Here is a 23026-nt window from a genome sequence, read left to right as displayed (position 1 = left end):
AACTTAAACAAAAAAAAATTTTAATTTGTTGGAAACACAAAAGACTCCGAATAGCCAAAACAATCTGGAAAAAGAAGAACAGAGCTTGAGGAATCATGCTCCTTGACTTCATACTATACTACAAAGCTACAGTAATCAAAATAGTATGGCACTGGCACAGAAACAGCTACATAGATCAATGGAATAGTATAGAAAGCCGAGAAATAAACCAATGCATTTATGGTCAATTAATCTATGACAGGGGGCAAGAATAGACAATGGAGAAAAAGTCTCTTCAATAAGTGATCCTGGGAACCCTGGACAGCTACATTTAAAAGAATGAAATTAGAATATTCTCTAACACCATATACAAAAATAAACTCAAGATAGATTAAGGACCTAAATGTAATACTGGATACTATAAAACTCTTAGAGGAAAAATATAGGCAGAACTCTCTTTGACATAAATTTCAGCAATATGTTTTTTGATTCATCTCCTAGAGTAATGGAAATAAAAGCAAAAATAAACAAATGGGACCTAATTAAACTAATTAGCTTTTGCACAGCAAAGGAAAACATAAACAAAAAGACAACCTATGGACTGGGAGAAAATATTTACAGACTATGTGACAATAAGCATTAACTTCCAAAATATACAAATAGCTTGTACAATGTAATATCAAAAAAACAAGGAATTCAATCAAAAAAGAAGCAGAAGACCTAGACAGACATTTCTCCAAAGAAGACATATAGATGGCCAACAGGCACATGAAAAGATGCTCAATATCACTAATTATTAGAGAAATGCAAATCAAAACTACAATGAGGTACCACCTCACATCAGTCAGAATGGTCATCATTTAAGTCTACAAATAATAAATGCTGGAGAGGGTATGGAGAAAAAGGAACCCTCCTACACTATTGGTGGGAATGTAAATTGGTGTAGCCACTACAGAAAACAGTATTGAGGATCCTTATAAAACTAAAAATAGACTTACCGTATGATCCAGCAATCACACTCCTGGGCATATATCTGAAGAAAACAATAATTCAAAAAGATACATGCACTCCAATGTTCACAGCAGCACCATTTACAAGAGCCAAGACATGGAAGCAGTATAAATGTCCATTGACTGATGAATGGATACAAAAAGTGGTATACATACACAATGGAATATTACTCAGCCATAAAAAAGAATGAAAGAATGCCATTTGCAGCAACATGGATGGACCCAGAGATTATCATACTAAGTGAAGTAAGTCAGACAGAGAAAGACAAATATCATGTGATACCACTTATATGTGGAATCTAAAAAGAAAGATTAAAAAAGAGTTTATTTACAAACTGGAAATAGACTCACTATCACAGAAAACAAACTATGGTTACCAAGGAGGAAAGGGTTGCAGAGAAGGGATAAATTAGGAGTTTGGGATTAACATATACACATTACTATATGTAAAATAGATAAACAACAAGGACCTACTGTATAGCACAGGGAAATATATTCAGTATCTTGTAAAAACCTATAATGGAAAAGAATCAGAAAAAGAATATATGTGTGTGTGTGTGTGTGTGTGTGTGTAACTGAATCACTTTGCTGTACACTTAGTATACTAACACAACATTGTAAATCAATTATACTTCAATTGTTAAATTAAAAAAAATTAAAAAGAAATAAAAGCAGAGAACTTTCTTGAGATGGAGGCAAGAGATGCCACAGAAGGGGAATTCACAGAGACTGTAAGAGGGAGATGGATTTGCTAATCAGAGATGTAGGGGCCCCAGTGAAGGACATGGAAGAAGCCTCTCAAAGCTAAGGCAACCTCCAGATGACAGTCAGCAAGAAAACTGGGGCCTCAGTCCTAAAACAGCAGGCAACTGGATTCTGCCAACCATATGAACTCAGAAAAGGAGTTTTCCCAAAGCCTCTGCTAAGATCCCAGCCAGCTGACACTGATTTCTGCCACGTCATCCTAGAGAAACCAGCTTAGTCGTCCTGGACTTCAGCCTACAGAACTATGAGACAATACACTGGTGTGGTTTTAAGCCATCAAATCTGTATAATTTGTTACAGCAGCAATAAAAGACTAATACAACACCCCATGGCAAGAGTGCCAGATTTTAAATACCCTTGACCAGGAAAGTATTCCTGTTCCTCCTCCCCTCACCTCCAACCTCATCCTGGAGGAGACAGATTCAGTCTGGAGAGCAGGAAAGAAGAGAAACGCAGCATGGGGAGACCACTGCCCCAACCACAGCCCGCACTGGAGGCTCCAAGTGGAGCAACCTTGAATGGGGGAAAGGGAGAGGCTTTCTCTGGGTGAATGTTAACTTATTTAAATTATGAATCTCGTTATCTGAAAGCAAAAGGAAAACTCTGGGACCTGCACTGAATTTTATCCAGGGATAGGAAAAAATAAGGTGAAAGGGTTGGTTTAAATGGCTAGAAAAGACAAGTCAGTTTCAACCTGTGCCTACCACGTTGACCTCGGTCAAAAAACCAGCTCCATAGATCTACTGTGAGTTCAAGAGCAACCACTGAAATCTGAGACCCAGAAATCAGAGCTGTATATACAACGATGCTCAGACAACTCTTTCACATGTCTAAGATCCACAGAGAAACCAAGATGAGCTTTCAGGTAAAAATTCTGCTTTAACCAAAAGACAAACAGGGAAAAAAAGCCCCGTAGAAGGAGCATAACTAAAAATTCATCATGACTTTAAACAAGGGCACTGAAACCGTTACCCAGAGACCAACTAAATCAATTTCCTAAATAAAAGTGAAATGAGTAGAAATACCAAAGGATTACACTGTACTTCGCACTCATTAAGTAATCAAGTCAGCACACTGTCTTTCAAAGGACCGTCTTGAGGAGGGAAAAGAGATGTTCTTCAAAACAAAGTTCTTACTTCATGTAAAAACAGTCTGAGTGCCTTTGAAAGTGTTAAATAAGATTTTTAAATTGTACCATGCCAAAACAAAAAATCTATACGCAACTTTTAAATAAAACCTCATTAAGGTAAATGCCAAAAGATGAAAATGGTAGATTATTCAATACTGCTTCCTCAAAAGAATCATTACTAAAAATAGTACAGAGAGGTGCCAAGCCAAAAATAAAACCTATCTAAACCTAGCATCCTCCCCAGACACAGAAACAGGTTTAAGTTTGTCAAAGATGTGGTACCCTGCCGGACAAGCCAAGAAATATCACTAGTCCACATTTAAAAAAGGAAAAAGGCCCTTCTCAGCTTCAGAACTTCCAGTGGGTTTTTCCTACAATGTATTGTGATATGGCCAAGGGATCAAGAGAGGAGGAAAAAAAGGAACCTATTCCTTATTTTTTAAAAGCACTTAGTTGTGAGAAACTCATTCATTAGCAAATTGGTCAGCCCTAAGAAAGCAACACTTCATTTTACTTCTGCTGAGTAAAGTGAGTTTGACTGCAAAGGATCTTCTGCCAACAGGGAGACCCGTTTAAGATTTAACAAGTGATGTCGCCCAGTTCTTAAATATGTATCCTGTAAACACTTAAAAAATGCCAATCTCCATCTGCCCTGTTCATACCATTAAAATCGATACTCTTAGCTTGGAGAAGGGTAAGACTGACAGAAAAGCATCTCTTAAGTAATCATGTGCAAAGCGGAATACCATCAACTATGTTCCGTACTGCCCAGGTACTTGTACTTCAACGGCTTGTGTGAAACCTCTGTAAACGTCTAACATCAGTGACCTGTTCGCTCTACTTACTCAGATGACCCCAGCAATTATGATCCAAAAGAACAAATTTTCTTAACAAGGTAGTGACAAGTGAACCAAAAAAGTACCGTTCCAGAATCTCGTAGATAATTTAGGTGAGTGGTTCCCCATACGATGCATAGAATGGGGGGGGATAGGGCACTTTATTATCTTGAGTCCTCAAAGGTAGTCTTGAAGAAATCTACCTTAGCTAACTAAGTCTCAGTAACAGATGCAAAGGCTAGCAGAAATGAAAGGTTGCATTCTCTTTCTTCTAGACTGACATTATAACTTGTAGTGATCAGAGTTAAAAAGGCACCCCAAAGTGAATGAGTTCAAATGCCTGCAGATTTAACTGTTGCAGGACTATGCGAACCTGGTTATCCTTAGAACTAAGAAAGGAATCGAACAAGGTCCAAAAATCAGCACACTTAACAATGCACACTAGGGCACTGTGACCATGATTCTAAAAATGAAACCCACATAGACCACTTAGATAATCCATTCGAGACAGAAATGCATCATTTGATACTTTAGAGAATTTATGTTTTTATTTATTTCTGTATCAAACAACTGGTGTGACACTTCACTTCAGATTCTTATTTTTGTAACCCTAAAGCTCCCTATGCCTAAAGTACTATCTTAATGACACCAGAAATCACCCTATGGAATCTGAGTTCCAGATACGTTTAGTTCCATTAACATGAGCCAGAGTTAAGGCTTTTACATCAAATATTTTATAAGAAGTCAAAATTCTTACCATCATCTTTTCAAAAAGCTCTAAGAGTTCATTCTCTGATAGTGGCTTTGGAACGTTTTCACTCATTTCTGAAGAGCAATCATTGCTTGCAGATGCAGTCTTCAGGTGAGAAAGTGGAGGTCTTTCTTTCTTGCTCCCTGCAATTTTTATGCTGGCAAATTTGTCCAACTACAAAGAAAGACAAAATAGTGCTTATGTCAGTATTCCCTTCTTTAATATTTATCTAATTCCCAAAGTGAAAAAGTACAGTCAATCACATCATCACTGTGATATCATCAGGAAGCATTTAATTCAGCATTTAGTCTTTAAAATTAAAAGAAATAATAAATAGAAAAATAAGTGAGGAGTTTTCAGTAAACATCCAGTCTAAAAACAGAAGAGACAGACAACCTCAAAAGATTCCTTCTAATCTTAAGATTATTAGAATTAAGATTCTAATAACGAGTGACCTTTGCTTTACAGATTAGCAAATTAAGCAGTTTTACAAAGGTAACTTATCTAATTTAGTGACTGGCTATCAAACTGGTACTCAGTGTCCTGCTCCCCAGTCCTCTTGTCCAGTGTCCCTTTCATAGTACATACGAAGCTCAAGGAGGGCAGGGGGACACATCTGATTTAGGTATTTTAAGAATTGAATTTTACTTACATATTCACAGTTCGTTGGCCTGATAGACACCACAGACATTTCTTTACTTAGGCTGGTCTGTATTTGAACTTCATGAACAACTATAGAGGGGGCTAAAGCCTCAGGAAATAAAACTGGAGTTTTGTTGTAATGAGATTTCTTCCGTAACCATTATCATCAAAGAGTCCTCAGATACTTAAAAAATGTATAGGGATTAGTTTACAAAGCTAATTGTTCATTCATGGAAAATTGCTTGAATTTCTCAAGCTCTATTCCTCACAGAGAACCCAGACATATACAATGTTTCAAGTGGCAGCCAGCAAAAGGTGTTAAAGTGGGTGTCAAAAAGAGAAGTGTACTTTAGAAGCACAATAATTCTGTGAACAGTTCAGCATAACTGTGCACATTAAGCTGTGGTTTTCGCCAAACCTATGTGTGGTGCAGAGACCTGTTACTACTCATTGTGCAGCCACGAGCTACGTGTGGTTATTTAAATGCAAATTGAATTTTAAAATTCAGTTCCTCAGTCGCCCTAGCCACATACCAGATGCTCAGGAGCCACCTGAGGCTGGTAGCTCCCATACTGACCAAAGCACGTACAGAACTTTTCTATCACGACAGAAGTTTCTCTTGGACAGCGCTATTAGAGCCCATTCAAGAATTATGACACTTAAAATTCTCAATTTAAAAAGACAATTAAGTCACAGTATTGATTACTCACTTCACTAAAGAAATTGGAATTTCTTTTTTCAAATAGTGAGATGCAAAGATAATAATGCTTCTCCTTCAAAGTAGGTCTTTAAATTCACTATGAAGATAATCCCTAGGAAAAATACCATGTACTGTATTCACATATCATCCATCCAACATGAACTTAACATTAAAGTACTAAGAATAGGACAGCTTCAGGCAGGATTACATAGTAGTCGCAAAACACCACTGTTCTCCTAACAACCAGAAGCCAGATAACCTACAAAATTGTACTTGCTATCGTTCTTGACCCATTAGGAAGCTGAGGATACAATGAAACCTGTACGAACTAAATGCTGGGCAGTGATAGACTGTTCCTTTCCCCTGACAAACAGCTGGAGACAAAGAATTAAATCAAACAAAGATAAAGAAAAACCAGCCAAGTTTTTAAATGAACGACTGACAGCCGCATGGGGGCTGACATGAGAGGTTAGAAGTCCAAGGCCCTCAGCCCTGGAGCCCCAGCCATGGAGCAAGTCTGCACCCCTCTACCGGCTCTTTCCCTCCAGTCCTCACCAGCTGCATGGGGTAGGATGCCAACGGCTGGCGGCAGGGCAGGAAAGCTGAGCGAGATGCTCCCTGAGGCATGGGAGGTCTCTCCCCTTGCAAAACAACTGCCCTCTGAAGGCTCTGGACCAGACAGAGGAGACCTGGGAGAAATCCCAGAGATGCATTCCAGGCCTTCAGAGAGCACATGACATCTGCCAACTGAAGGCTTGGGGCAGGATACCAGGTCAGAGAGAGATTTCCTAAAGAAACAGAGAGCCAGCAGTGGAGCTGAAAACAAAAAGAGAATGCTACAGTAACTCTGAAAATGGGCATCCGGACTTTGAAGCAGGATGAGATATTCCATGGTTTTCAAAGCTAGAGTTCAGCTGTAATGTCAAAAAGCAGACTATCAGAATCTCATGAGCACTCAGATCCCAAGCCCTCCAAATACGTGAGGCCACAGACGAGCTGAACAAAACTAAACCAGCAGGAAGCCCAAATCCAGCTCGACCGGAGATCACATTGACTCAGCCCCCATTCCAGCACCCTGAGAGAAGAGCATGCCCTTTCTCAGAAGCAATTATATAATTTCTACTGTACTTAAATAAAATGTCCACCATACAGACGCCCAAAGGATCAAGAAATGTGACCCACAGTCAAAAGTGACCGAGAGATGGCCTAGATGGTGGAATTACTAGACAGACTATTTAAAATAAGATTTATAAAAATATGCTAAAAGATATAATGAAAAGAGTGGCCACCATGCATGAGAGATGGGGAATTTCAGCAGCAAATCATGGATACTATTTAAAAACAAATCTGTTAGAATGAAAAATGTGTCAAAAATGAAGAATTCATTAGATGGGCTTAACAGAATCTGGACAGTGCTGAGGAAAGAACTGGTGTACCTAAACACAGATCAATAGAAAGTATCCAAACTGAAGCAAAATTTTTAAAAATGGGAACAGGGAAAAAAAAAAAAAAACAGAGCAACCAAGATCTGTGAAACAATATGAAATGTTGTAACACAAGTATAATTGGGGCCCAGAAGCAGGAGAGAGAGAGTAGTACAAAAGACATTGGTCAGGAGATAATGACTGAGGTAACTGATTAAAAAAAAATACATCAATTCACAGATCCAAGAAGCTTAGCAAACTCCAGAAAGAATACAAAAAATAAAATAAAAACTCACACTTAGGAACCCCATAGTCAAACTGCTGAAAATTTAAAATAAAGGGCAAACCATAAAAGTACAGCCAGAGAAAAGAAGACATTATATACAGAACAAAAATGATACAAATGATGATTTCTCTTCAGAAACAATGGCAGTAAAAAACAACAGAATGGCATCTCTGAGGTACTGGAGGGGAAAAAGAAAAACATACTAGAATTCTATGTCCAGTGAAAATATTTTTCATAAATAGAAGCAAAATAAAGACATTTTCAGACAGGCAAAAGCTGAGAGAATGTCCCCAGCAGACCTGTATTACAAAAAGTGTCAAAAGAAGTTTTTCAGGCAGGAGAATTGATAGACATGGAATTCCAAATGTACAAAAAAAAAAAAAAAAAGAGCAATGGAGAGGTTACTCTATCAGAAGCTGGATATACAAAGATATATGAGCTCTTTAGAAGGGAAACAACTTAAATAACTAACAAGTAAGTGGAGGGGGAAAAGGACGTAAACAAGTAATAATATAGCTATGTACAAAATGTTGCAAGAAGTATACAGTGTATCATAGCAGCAAGGAGGGATACCTAACCCACCAACATACACATTCCCAACTTTGAAATAACCCAGAAACATAAAATTATCTCATAAATATATTTCCAGAAGTTATGCACCTGTGTACATCAGTACTCCAATTCTTGATACTCATTTTTAAAAATTAGGAAACACTTAACAGTTATTTTAACAAGTGGGGCTGGTTCCTCTGTCTGTCTTCTTAATGGCTACTTCATTGCCATCACCTCTATACAGGTAATATCAATTCCTGAGTGTAGAAACTATGCTGACTCCTTTTCATTCACCACACACACAAAAAAAAAAAAAAAAAAAAAAAAAAAAAAAACCTAAATTAATATGCTAAACTTATAATGAAGTGAAATTAAGCAAAACATCATTAATGCAACATCAATATTACAAATGTAAACATGTCAATGAATGGCAAATAGTAAGCTTAAGCAATTCACAAGCTAATTTGGAAATATACAACCTCCATCAGTGGTAGAAGTTAAAATTTAAGTTTTCACCAAAACCCAAAACTTTTTTTTTAAATCTCTAAAATCTCTAAAAGTCATAAAAATAACTGACTAATATTTATTGAGCCCCTTCTATATCTACATACTGTGCTAAGAGCTTGAAATGAGGCATCAGGTTGAATGCATTTGTTTAATCCTGACTATGAAGAAATTACATGTTTAAATAACAAAGAACAAGCTCCCAAACACTTTTACACATAAAAGTGGTATAGTATATAGCCCAAAAATGGCATAAAGAAAAAAAAGCAACTCAACCCATTATGTCTTTAGACGTAGAAATGCATTTGTATCAATAAACAATACCAGAATTTATATAATAATAATACAAAATTAGCATGCCTCCCCCATATGCTTAGCGCCTAATCTCTGGGAGAGGGCTGGAATTTATCCAAGTGTTAAAACGAATGTGCACTGGACCTTTAGTCTAGCTAGCTAAAGGCAAGATAGGAAAAATCAGCACATCCCTCTTCTAACTTCTAATCTACAAAGGTACAAATAGTAAAATGAGATGCAAAAGATCAGTGTTTTCATAATTTCTATACAATGCTTTTATTTACTTTCCCTGGTTAGAAAGGAATGAAAGACAATATAAGGAAGGAACCGTAAAAGAAAAATAAATGCAATCCTTCTTCCTATACTAGAACATGAAACTGAGTTTGCTGAATACCTCAGGCTTAAAGTAAAAGCATTTCCAGGTATGTGATGCTCTATGGAGCACTACAAACAGATTCCAAATAATCTGGGCACTATTACAAAGCTAGGTACAGACTGAACTGTACTATCAAATCAGTTTAAATGTTCTAAAGAAGCTTCTTTTTTTTTTTTAAGGGATGATACTAAGACTCCGCTCATAAATGGAAAAAAAAAATCACACCTAATTTTTCTTTCATGGAATTACATATGCAATTTGCTTAACTTTAGCAAGGCACAAGAGAACATAAAAGCAAACTTTTAAAATACTATTGTACATAAAAACACAATGGAAGGCCCCATCATACTAACTGTAAGTTGACTGTTGTTTATATTTGGCAATTTGGCTGAGAGTATATATGTTTTACAATATGTGCACTTGCATGGCTACTCTTAATTTTACTTGAAATTCTCTTAAAGTTGAGTTAAAGACACAACCCAAGCAGATGAAGTACTCAATTTGCCTTTGTTGAAGAACTGGTTAAACACACAGAAGACGACGGAATTCTATTATAATGTTATTTGGAGGTGGTACACCACACTTAATTAATATGGCTTCAGCTGTGTCTGGAGTATACCGACCGTTATAAATTAATATCACTTATCTTCAAGGGAAGTTAAATGAGCACCCTACTGAGTATTATCTCACACTGATAATCAGTAATGACATATTTTTAAAAATTAATTAAACCAAAAACAAGCTCTAAAAAATTCTATCAGGATGTTTAGATATTATATAACACTGTAAGAGTGAAAACTCAGTTTTCACTGTTACAACATTTCAAATATTAACAAAGCCGTGATATTTTTTAATTCAAAATGAAAGGAAGATATATAATTATTAGTCATCTTAGAATTCGAACATTTGGAGAAACTATGTATGATCATAAGCACACTTCCTTAGAACCCAGAAGGAAGTAGATATTTTCACGCAATCCAGAATTATTAAGCAAATAGAAGTTCATTGTAATTACTGAATCATTTCTATTTGAATGCATATCTGAAATCCAGAAAAATGTATCACTTAAGTTTATCCATTTTCATGCTATCTTATATTTAAGAGGAGGAAAAAACCTAACAGCTAAAACAGCTTGGCCTCTTAATTTGTTTTATTACTAAACAAGCAATTTGCTGATTAAAAACATGGCTCCAGGGTCTGACTTCTGGTTCCTGCCCAGCCGCATGCTTTCTGTGTTACCCTAACCAAACTGCTTAAAACTTCCATGGTAATACCCATCACAATGAATGGTTAATAGAAAATAGAACTACTTCTCACTTTTCAGCTTCAGGTAAAAATGCTGACACTGTAAAGCAGTACATGGGCCCACTCACTCCAAGATGAGGTCACAAGAGATATTACAGCTTTTGTCTTGTTCCCTCTTGGATCACCCAGTCTGGGATATGCCAGCTGCCAGACCACGAGGACACTCAGGAGGACCTAGCAGGAGACTAAAGAAGCTAGAGAAGCTGGGAGGCATCCTGTCAACAGGCATGTACGTAAGCCATCCCAGAAGCCCCAGTCGAGCCTTCAGATGATGACAGCTCTAGTCAACGTCTTCACTGCCACCTCAAGAGACACCAAGCCAGAACCACAGCTAAGCAACCTCCAAACTCCTGACCCACAGAAACAGTATGAGGTTTATAATAAATGTTTGCTGTTTTGGTTTAATTTGTTACGTAGCAACAGGTAACTATTATAGTCACTGTTGTGCGTTCAGCCTGTAGAACGATAGCTGGCAGAAAGCCAGCAGTCAATTATTAGATGATAAAATACACAAAATACACTGCCATCCCACAGATGATTACCACTAGAGGGGAAAATATGAAAATGAATTACAAATAAAGGTAAAATATTATAAAAGCCCTCAAGGAAATCCTAAGTAAATTAGTAACAGATAGAAACCAATGATTAATTCTGGGGTGGAGACGGAACCTCTAGAGAGGCTTTAGAAAGAGAAAACAGGGAACCTGGTGAGATAGGAGAATTACAGGAGATGCTGCATGTTAACAGCTAAACAGCGTGCCTGCCTTGTTCCATAGTCTTTGCTAAAATGCAGTGACATCACTGTTACAAAGAGACATCACTGTGGGGAGGAAAACTGGCCGTTCATTGACTCAGGTGTGAGAAGCTAACCACCATAGTCACAGGCACAACCTTATCACCAAGTCACAATTCCCACCAACCCACCAACTACTGCTTCTACCCTCCATGTTCCTAAATGTTACAAAAGGGCTTCTCCCACTCTTAACCTGTATTAGTGAATTTTATAAAAAGTTCTTTAGCCAAAGGCTTCTTTGAAAAGAAGAAAATGTACCTGCCTTCCCCGTAAAAAATAATTACCTACTTAACAGTAATCTGTTCACATTTAGATTTTATATACAATTTTAATGTCATTAAGTGAGAAACACACTTAATAATTCTGCTCTTAAAATTCCTTTAAATTGTTTGAAAATAAGTTACCACGTGCAATCTGTATTCACAGCCAAGGGCCATGTGCAAGGCAGCCAGTGGAGATGCTCACATCAGGAAAGGCGGAGATCTCAGCCTTTCATTATCTGTGATAAAGTCACAGGTCAGATCCTCCTGGGCATGTGTTTGGTTGTTTATTTGTTTGTTCATTTTGTCTGTATTTATAATTTTTTTAAATGCTAAATTTCACTTAAAGGTTAATAAAAAAGATTATCCTTTTCCCATTAAATACAATGATACTATGAATTCTACCACAGACCCCTTGGTGGTCCATGGACCCCAGGTTAAGAGTCCCTGGTAGGTAGATACGGAATTAATAACTGAAATAGTGGTGGAAAAGAAAGTAACTCAAGTTCTTATGCTTTCAGCGAATCAGTGGGAGGGACTAGAGGACACACAGTTGAGACCAACAAGGAGAAATGCAACAGAAATGTTCAAGAAGAGCTGGAAGCTTTTGAAGGAAGACACTGCCAGGAAAATAGAGTCTTCAAATAACATCTAGGTTCCCAGTAGAGCAAGAAGGAAAGCAAACATTCAAAGATGACAGGCCATGAATTCCAAAGGGGAAAGTAGGAGGGTTTGTTAAGTCTGGAGCAGCTGGGAGAAATCGTCAGATTAGAAAAATAAATGGATCTGCATAGCGAGAGAGCATATAGATGCTTACTGAGGATGTGGATCGATTATGACATCTGAAGTTGACTCCAGCCAGCAGAGAAGAGATCTGAATTGTAATGACTTCAATGAAACTTAACTAGGAGACATAAATCAAACCATGTGGATTGTATCTTCTTAATTCATCTTCTCTGCCCCTGCTGCCACTTACCGTCGTTCAGGCCACCTGGACAAGTGCTACAGCCTCCTAACTTGCCTCTCTGTCTTCACTGCCCCCTACCCCTACCACTCCCTGAGCTATTCTCTGCACTGACATCAAGCTGACCTTACTGAAATGCAGATCAAATCATGTCCCTCATTCCTGTGCTTAAAACCTTTCAGCCTTTGTATCCCCACTACTCAGAGGATGACATTCAAATATCTTACCATGGCTCAAAGGTCCACTTTGATCTAAACCTTGCTTCCTCTACAGATAACCTCTTCACCACTCCACCACCCTGACATTGTATGACCTAGATGTCATGAATAACCTGAAGTCTTCTACATCTGCACAAGCTATTCCTTGTGCCTAGAACTGATCCACACCCACAACTCCCATCCCACCCACTTTATCTGACTAATTTCAACTCAATCTTCAGCTTTCAGGCTGAACTACATCTCATGTAGGAACCAGAATGGATTAGATGCCCAGACCTAGTGCTTTCCATTACATAATATGTATATAATGAGTATGTACTACTCTGAAACTGTCTTTCATCACATATATGTTTACTCAACAAGGGTTTAAGTCCTTGAGAACAAGAATTGTTATTTTATTCCTCAGCTTTTCCGGAATTTAGCATGGTCCAAAGCATGTAGTGGGTGTTCTGTTAATATTTGTTAGATGAGTAAATTCATAAATAGCTTCCTATCTTCCAAGCCCAGGACACAAGCTTTGCATCTCACAATTCTAAATCCTCCTCAACAATATTTTAAATAAGGAATAATTAATACAGCATATCAGGGAAAATGCCAGGCATTATGCCTTTTATATATTAAAAAAGAAAACCCAGACTCTTCCCAACACTGGTAATTCAACCCCTACACTAAAAACAAGTATGAATTTCTGTAATTCAATGCCAAAGATAGTAAGGAAAAAATACCCACTCAAAGGAAAGGAGCACAAAAGCACTTCTAAGAATTTAATATTCAAAATATTTCAAAGTTATATATACCCCATCTCCTCAAACTATATTTCTAATTGCATATATTCAGATATATTATATACCAGGAAGGAAATATAAATTAGCTTTGTAAATATTACACTATTTTTAAAAACATAGACCAAGAGTATACATCCACAAAAATTATCTAGACACCAACAATTGCTTTCCACTCGTGAATCTGACACTTCTACTAGGAATCCATTCCAGATATCTAGGAAGTAAAATTATTACAGAGTAAGAAAAAATTACTACAACTCCTGCCAGTCTATATTCCAACTTGTCCCTTAAAACTCAGCTGATGCATCACCTTCTCTGCAACGTCTTCTCCAAGATCAAAGGTGACCTCACTATACTGTTCCAGCCCATATTACTGCATTACAACCGCATGCCAACTGCATATGCATCTGTCTCCTCACTGTTCTCAGAGGGCAGACAGTCTTACTCATCTTTGTATTCCAGTAAGAGTACTCAGCCTTCAATAAATGCCTAATGAATGAATGGTTAAAAGGATGAATAAACAATCTGCATACTCTATACATCTTAGCATATTCAACTCTGAGAGCTCTTGATCTTATTTCCAAGTTTCTACTGATTTGAGGAGGAGCCCTCTAAACTAACCCATAAATATTTAAAAATTCCAAGATAGTACTTAAGTGTTACTACGGAAAATCTAAGTACAGGAAGCTCTAATTAACTCATATAAATGGGCTCAGAAAGGCCCACCAGACCTAATGAATAGTTTAAGTTTTATAGAACTTATTTTCACATATATTCAGTTGTCCCAGTCCATGCTAGTCTATCTACTTTAAACAGAAGGGTATATTTTGAATAGTTTTACATAAAAACTGTGGAAAACATTACTATATTTCTTGCTTTATCAATCATTTTTAACTCAAAAAGGAAAATGTCAGTTAATAAAAATGCAAAATGAAGTTAAATTATATTACAGAAAGTTTACTAAGCCAATATGATAAAATTGTTTTAAATAATTCTTTTCCATTGAGTTGTTTTTTTTTTTAAGTTAATGATTTATGTTCCATGATCAAACTTGCAAGGTAGGCACAAATTCAGATCATTCAAAATCATGTTATTTTCTTTCAGAGGTATGATGTCTAATTTAGGATTTGTTGCACAAAACACACCACATCTAAGTAGGCACAGAACAGTCTTCAGGTAGACAAAACCCAGCCCTTTTCAGGAACATTCATCTGGGAACTCATCTTCGAGTGAACCAGTCTCATGGAAAACACCCAGTAATGTGCTGGAGTTGTCTGGAAGCAGTTAGATACACTGAGTGAGTCAGAAGGCCCACGGAGAACAGGAGAAGCTTCTCAAAGCACTCATCAGAACACACACCAGACCAAGAAACCCTTGGTGTCTCTACGACCCCATCCCGTGGAGGAAAGCCTGTACATATATCTGGGAGAAGGCTGTCATTGTTTCTAGACCTGTGGTTTCCATACAGAAGTTTTTCCCTGTCCTCTGCAGTTAAGAAAACTTATATCCTTTACCTGCTGCCACATACATCACTCTTCCTTTGGCATAGAGCTTTTTTCAGTTTTATTTACTAGAAATATTCAAAACAGTTCATTTCTTATCACAGTATGCCTTTACAATTGTAATATTCTCAGGATTAAGATCAATGGCTGTGATACAATGTTTCCTTGTCAGTTTCAAGGTCAGAAATCTCATACAGAATGGCTCAAGAGAAAAGCAGAAAATAAAGAGATACTTCTAGATTTTATGCTGGCACTCTCAGTGGAGAAAGCGATAGTACTTGAGTGGCAGTATTTAACTCTCTTAGTAAAGATCTTGTTCGCTGGGGCCAGTCTGCCAGTTTTCCTGGCTGCCTCATGTGACTTCGAACAAGTTACTTAATTCTCTTGCCTCAGTTTCTCCATCTTTGAAAAAGGATGCTTGCTGTCAAACTAAGTGTGCTTATAAAGCTGACATTTGCAAAAGCACTTGGCACATAGCTAATAACTACATGATCCTTACTATCACTTAACACACCTTCTTCCAATCAACAGCTGTGTTTTTACATTCTCCAAGTAAATTTCTCCAGCAACTCATCTTCCATCTCTCTATTCCCTGGAAGATGCCTGCACATTGACCAGAGATGTACATCAAGTTGGAGGAGCAGGTCCTACCATGGAGGTCTTCGGTGCCGTGTCACAGAGCTTATTTAGGCTTGGCCTATGGAGAACAGATGCAACTAAGCAGTTTCAAGTAGGGTGAGTGGGGTCAGATATGCAATTTAGATTGGTCACTCTGGTTGCTGGACAGGAAACTGGCTTTTTAAGAAGTGACAGAAAGTTGTGAGAGTCCTGACAAGAGATCAGAAGACTAGCGCTCTAATAGAATGACTTGAGAGAAGAGAATAAATACATTCAAGAAACAACCAGAAACACTGCAAGGATAAAGCTACCTTCTGTGAAAATACAGAAATAGAAATATGTTTAAAAGGGGAAGTGAAGCCTTTGATTTGGCGCACTTAGAGTTTCAAGCAAAAATGAGACGCCCATGAAGGTACTCAGGAGGCCAGTGCATGAATGTGTCTCACTTTAAGGAAAAGGACATAGATGGAGGTATACACAAAGGTGATCACCTGAGTCAAATACTATACAGAGGAGAAGAGCAGTGGCTTCAGGAAGCAACCTGAGAAATAACAATAGTTTAAGATCAGTAAAAGGAAAACATACACAACAGAGATAGAAAAGGAAAGGTCTGAGGGATATGAAAACCGGTGTTTGGTGCCACAGAAGCCGTGAAATCTTTGTTCTTCAAAGAGGAAGGAGACAACAGTATCAGGCAGAGCAGAAAAATCCATTAAATTTCCAAAGACTAAAAACTAATGACTATCACTGGGGATAAAAAGGATCATTTCATGATGATAAACTGAAACAACAATCCTAAACATATATGCACTTAACTGCAGAACTTCAAAAACATGAAGCAAAAACTGATAGGACTAAAAAAATAAAAATAAAAAATCCAAGACTACAGTTGGAGACTTCAGCACTTCTCAAAAATGGTTAGAACAAGCAGACGGAAAATCAAGAATATAAGATGTGAAAAACACTATCAACCAACTTGGCCTATTTATTATTTATGGACCAATGCTAACATCAGCAGGATGCACATGGAACGTCCACCAAGACAGAGCGCATTCTGGGAGGGAAAGCAAGAGTCAAACTGAAAAAGGCTGAAATCACAGAAAGGATGGTCACTGGACACAAGGGAATTAAATTACAAATCAGTAAAAGGTATCAGGAAAAGCCTCAAATATTTGAAAATTAAATAATATATACTAAATAATCAATGGGTAAAAGAAGAAATCAACAGGAAATCAGAAACTACTTCAAATATTCAGAATATTAGCAGCTAAAGTAGCTCTCTAGGAGGAAATTTATAGCAGAAAATTCTTATTAGAAAACAAAGCTCTCAAATCAATTATTTAAGCTTCCACCTTAAGAAGCCAGAAAAAAAATAAAGCAAAAGGAAGGAAATAATAAAAATAAAACAAATGAAAATAAAACAGCAATAAAGAAAATTAGTAAAACCAAAAGCTGCTTCTTTGAAAAGATCAATAAAATTGAAAAACCTCCAGACAGACTAATCAGGGGAAAAAAAGAAAACAAATCACTATCAGGAGTGGAAAAAGGGGAAATAAATACAGATCCTAAATTAAAAGGTTAAGGAAATATCACAAATAATTTGTAATTTGACAACATAGATAATGTGAAAGACTTCTTCAAAAGACAAACTACCAGGTCTCACTCAAGAAGAAATAGGTAACTTGAATAGTCCTACATCTAGTAACAGGCATTTCATTTCAAACAAGATAGAAATGGCAAATAAGCACATGAAAAGATGTCCAACATCGTTAGTCACTAGAGGAAACAATCTGTCAGCATCTTATAAACATACTTACTGAATGACTTCCCCTCCAAAATGAAAAGATACGTCCAAAAAAAAAAAAATATTGTGCTCAAATGTTTATAGCAGTTTAACCAAACAGCCAAAAACTGGAAACCCAAATGGCTGAATATATAAGCCAACTTTAGTATTACCAAACAATGGAATACTGTTTAGCAATAAAAAGAACAAATTTCTAATACATCCAAGCACTAGATAAGTCTCAAGTGCTATGTTAAGTAAAAGAAGCCAGATACAGTGGTAAAATACAATGAGATGCCACTTACATGAAATTCTAGAAACTGAACTACTGTATAGTTCAGAAAATGGATTAGTTTTTCCAAGAGACAGGATCGGGGAAGAGAATTGACTGCAAAGGGCACAGAGGGAACTTTTTGAGGTGCTGAAAATGTTTTACATCATGACTGTAGTATATGCACAATTGTATACATTTGTCAAAATTCAGACTGTACCTTTTAAATTAATGCCTTATATCATATGTAAATATACCTCAATTTTTAAAAAGTGCATATTACTAATCATATCACTAATACTGAAAATGCATGGTTTACCAAGCATTTTTGCATATATACCTTAATTTACCTCTTAATTTAAAAATCCCTATAAATGGGGTAACAAGGCTCAAAAGCTAAATGACTTATACAAAGTCACCCAGGTAGCAAAGGGCAGAGCAGACACCCCAACATAGCCCTCCTACATTGACCCACATGTGATGAAGAGCAGACACTAATGGAGAGCTCAGAACTGCCTCAAATTGCTGCCCAGAACAGTGTCTGTTTTTCTAGCTCTAATTGTGGACTATCCATCGGTCACGAGGTTAATTTAGTAGAATGGATAACCTTTCTTTTTGTTAATGGAATGAGGAGGAGTAAAGAGGAGTAGAAAGAAAGGTATAGCTCAGTGCTTAGCATGCACGAGGTCCTGGGTTCAAACCCCAGTACCTCCATTAAGTAAATAAATAAATAAATCTAATTACTTCCTCCCTACCCCTCAGCACCACCAAAAAAAGGAAAACAAACAAAAAAAATTTTTTTAAGGGGGAAGAAAAAGATCAGAGTTTCTTATACTTAGAAATATTAACTATTGGTTCTTTAAAAAATTTCTGTTTCAACAAAGACAACCTGTGTCTATGTGCTGGCTATAATGTAAAGTTTGTTTTTTACTGTGGGTCCTAGTCGAAAAAGTTTGAAAACCACTGGGGCAGGCCACACGAGGGAAGACAATAGAAACACTGGCTGCAGAGAGATAAAAGGAGAAAGGAAGAAGACCAGCAGGAGGACTGTACTTTAGACAAATGGTTGTTAGGGACAAGGGAGAAAAAAGCAGGTCAAAAATAACTCGTACACCAGGAACACACACAGTGGATACTTTGATGGAAAATTCAGCAATGGGACATCCATGCTCAATTTTATCCAGCTTACCTTTTCAAGCTTGTCTGCCCCTCACTGTCCTCATCCCAAACTTCTTGCCTCGACAAGGAATGCTTTCTTTTCAACCCAAGTATAAACAATGGAAGGCTGTTAACCAAGTATTTCACCTTTACATTACCCTAGCACTTTGGACAGCACTTTATACACAGTGGATGCCCAGATATTTGTAGATCGAATGCTGCTTAAAGTATATTAACTCTGCCTGGGGACCTCAAGGCTACAGTAATACTTCATTCCTTTAATCCAACAGTGTCTTATGAAATTAAATTCTGCTAGTAATTCAAGAAATAACCTTGAAACATGAAGTACTTTTGCAAGTCTTTAACAAGGCAACATAAAGAGAAAGGTTCTTAACATTAATGTTTCCCAGGGTATCTCAAAATAATGTTTACAAAATACTGTTATTCAAACATATGACTACAGCAGACACCATTCTTATATTCCTTCTCTCAAGTCCTGCCCCAAAAAAGGCATTGACGTTAAGAAGTTCTAAATTAAAAGCACACATTTAACGTATGTTGTAGGGGTAGCAAAGTTTAATTAGAAACCGTACCGCTAGCACACATCAGAGCATCAATTGCAAATGCTTTCCTGTGCTCTAACTCACCAGAAATAGTTTAAAGAGCCCTCAAAGTATCAAGCTATCCTCTTCCTTCTCAAAGCTTTGCACTGATCTGTAACACACACACCCTGTAAGGCTCAGCTGAGATGAGTCACACCACCCCTCTGTCCACACATTGGGAAATATTTTTAAGAGGGGGTAAAAAGGGACAGAACTGAAGGCAGCAGTTCAACAGACTTCAGCTTAAGTGAAATTCACCAACACCCTACAAGGAAGGCAGAGAAGTTATAAAATTTGTCCTGCTTTACAGACAAGTGAACAATCTAATAAGTGACCTGCCAAGGTCATAAAGCTAAAAAAGTTCTGCCTTTCAGCAAGTCATCTGATTCCAAATCCAATGCTGTCTCCATCAGCATCAACCAACAATGAGTAAGAAAGAACTGACTTGTCAGTCTCCTGTTCAAGACAGCCAAGCTTATCTCTAAACCTCCACAGCAATGGGCCCAGCTGCCTAAACCAGACTGCCTGCTTGATCCTTCCCTGGAAGGAGAAGGTAAGGAGGAATCCAGGGGAGTTGATCATGTGCACATCTAAGATGAAGGCACACAGTCAGTGATCCAGGCAGGTGGTCAGAAAGAGTCCTGGCAGGTCCTGGTCAAAGCTTCTCTACCCTGGGCAAAGGCAAGATTCCATCTCTGGGAAGCCTGACCAGGACCAAGCCAGGCCCAGATCCTAGGAAGCCACAATACTAGGCAGGTTATCAAAACAGAGACTCGTTCTTTCATTTGCTCAACAAATTTATGAAAATGCTTAACCTGTGCCACACCGCGTGCCTGGAAGTATTAATAATAACACATTGTTTCTGCCTTCAAAAGGTTCAAATGAGAGAGAAAGACAGACCATAAATTATGTGCTGCTTTGATTAAAATATGGTGAGGATGAGGGGAGAGGCAAGAAACGGAGGCAGGATGGAGAAAGGAAGTCTTCACTGAGGAGGAACCCGTCTATTAATGTAAGATCAGAACACGGTAGCTTCCAGACTGGCCAGCTGAAGTCACTCCATAACAAGACAGTTTCTAGAACTTAGGATAGAGACTGTGGGCTGGCAATGTGCAAAGACAGAGTCACAAAACAAAGGTAAGGGTGGGGTCTGAATGAAGAGAGGAGGAAAAGATGCAGAGTGCCTCTAAGATAGGGACGAACCTCGTGAGCATCATCATATAGAACAATGATTCAGCAACAGAAGGAAATACCGACCATGCCACAGCAGGGATGAAACTTGCAAACATCGTGCCCAGGGAGAGAACTCAGTCACTAAACACCATGTATAACTCCATGTATATGAAATGTCAGAGGAGGCAAATCTATAGACAGAAAGAAGACTGGCCATGGCCTGGGGTTGGGGCTGGGCAAGCTGGGGGTAACTCAGGAGTGATAATTTAGAGGTATGAAGTTTCTTTTTGGGTGATGAAAATGTTCTAAAATTGATTGTGGTGATGGTTTTACAGCTCTGCAAATACACTAAAAACCATTGAATCATATACCATAAATGGGTGAACTATACGCTATGTCATTATATCTCAATAAGGCTTTACAAATATACCACTGTGTATTCTCATAAACGTTCACACATGACACTTGCACACAGTTTCATTATGGGCCTTAAGAAGCCATCTGAAGGCTAAATCAGCACAGCAAGCACGTAGGTCTGGAGCTACATGGAGTAAGACTCAACCTCAGCTGGGCACACCAGGGAGAGCTACTGACCTAAGCTGCACGAGCCTCAATGCACTGAGCAGCGAAGTGAAGGCATCGCCTGCCTCGCAGGGTGAGAAATTACATATGGAATCTGCATACATGCTCAGTAGTGCTACTGCTTCTTACTACTATTTTATGAAAAATAAATGTTATCCAGACAAGTTTAAATCAATATCCTTTTCTTAGGTACTTTCCAGAAGAATACAGCATAGCATTTGAATTCAGTTTTTAAAATCCTGCATGTCAACATCTATGTCTCATTTATCTTTGTATGCCCACCTGACCCACGTGCCTAAGATGGTACTTTGGAGATCATGGATGCTAAACACTTTCTGAGCACTCACTATGTTCTAGGCACTGTTTCACAGCTGACATAAAGTGAAGCTGAGTCCAAATCCTGGTTATTAGAGTGCTGTGCTTGGTCCTCTGCATCACATTTCTGTATTTTTGGTGTTATCATTTATTTGGATCTTGTTGTTCTTGTTGTTACTCCTTTACCATTAACCCAGTTACATTCCAAAATACACTTTTCAGAAAAATTTACTTGAATGTACATCCAAGAATCTGTAATGGTACTATAAAGTGTTAAGTACTTACAAGAAAGCTTATCATTTTCAACATGCAGAATACCTGATAAGGCATGCTTGGTCCTCTCATTTTTAAACAAAATTTTTTTTAAAATATACCTGCCATATTTTAGTCTGGTTTAGTTTAATTAGCAGCTACCTATTTTTGAAAAGCTTTCATGTCTTTAGCTATTTTTTCTACCTCTTTTTGAAGTGTGCAATTCATCCTCAGTGAAAGAGCTGACTTGAATGGTTCCAAGTTGACTAACAATTTGTGATTACAGAAAAAATTTAAATGAACATATTGACTAGTCCCTTCAACTATTTAAATACAACCGTTTAATGTGTTTCACCAGTTCTGCTTCTTACTTTAGCACTAGAAAAAGAGTCCATTTTCAAAACATGCAGTTTTTAGCCATTTCAAAGGTGTTAGTGCCACACACCATCAACAGTACATGGTTAGTTAAGATTCACAATGAGGAAACGTTGAGGATCGTCTTACCATATCATCCGTCAGTGTCCTAATATTTAAATGCTGCAAATGAAAGAAACCAATCATATCAGTAATTTATAACAGCTTTTTCAATTTTAATTAATAGAGAACATTTAAAATTCTATAATGCTAAGTTGAATGTAATTAAATTCCTGACAGTCTAATAAAAATGCGTTATATATTGTTTTAACCGCTTTCTAAAAAGATGGACAAAAGTTACCTTGAATGTGGTAGTCTCCTAAAATTTCTCGGCTTTGTGAACCTCACAAACTAGAAAACTTCACTAGGGTACAATAAATATATTCTCCTAAATAACAGTATTAGTTACCATTAAGTATACAGATGTAGAATGCAATGGATCTAGGGGTTTAAAGAAGATTTTAAAAAATGTTTCATGTTATAAAACTGGGAAACTTTAAATCTACCATCAGCATGCAGCATAAGAGATAATGAAGTACTTTGCTGGCTTAATTAATTTAGACAATTCTAGTGACAGGGAAGAGAGTACTGGAATGACTATTTGCATCTTTAACATCAGTCTGATTTATCACCAGTGGTGACAGTAGACACTTTTCAATTTCATTGCTACTTCTTTGAGAACACTTTTGCTGATTTCCTTGCTAGACAAACACAAGTCCACTTTAGAAAGTGAATAAATTAGTTTCCTGCCAAGTGGAGTTCAAAAGCAAAATTAAGCATTTA

General features: G+C 37.4%; 1 protein-coding gene across 2 annotated transcripts in view; it reads right to left on the bottom strand.

Moving 5' to 3' along the window:
• The window catches only part of DIAPH3 (diaphanous related formin 3), a 471599-nt gene that overhangs the window by 421320 nt on the left and 27253 nt on the right, over positions 1-23026 (bottom strand). Inside the window, exons 2-3 of one of the 2 annotated variants that reach the window (XM_064493111.1) lie at positions 22334-22366; positions 4477-4644 (exon numbers count right to left, since the gene is read on the bottom strand). In XM_064493111.1, the coding sequence (XP_064349181.1) occupies positions 4477-4644; positions 22334-22366 (201 nt within the window). Of the gene's footprint in view, positions 1-4476; positions 4645-22333; positions 22367-23026 lie in introns of those variants that run through there. The other variant, XM_064493110.1, reaches the window with a different exon arrangement.

Source organism: Camelus dromedarius, chromosome 13 (assembly GCF_036321535.1).
Source record: "Camelus dromedarius isolate mCamDro1 chromosome 13, mCamDro1.pat, whole genome shotgun sequence".
In the NCBI taxonomy this organism is placed as follows: domain Eukaryota; kingdom Metazoa; phylum Chordata; class Mammalia; order Artiodactyla; family Camelidae; genus Camelus; species Camelus dromedarius.
The sequence above is the reverse complement of the archived record's forward strand: the minus strand, read 5'-3'. Positions and strand labels throughout refer to the sequence as shown.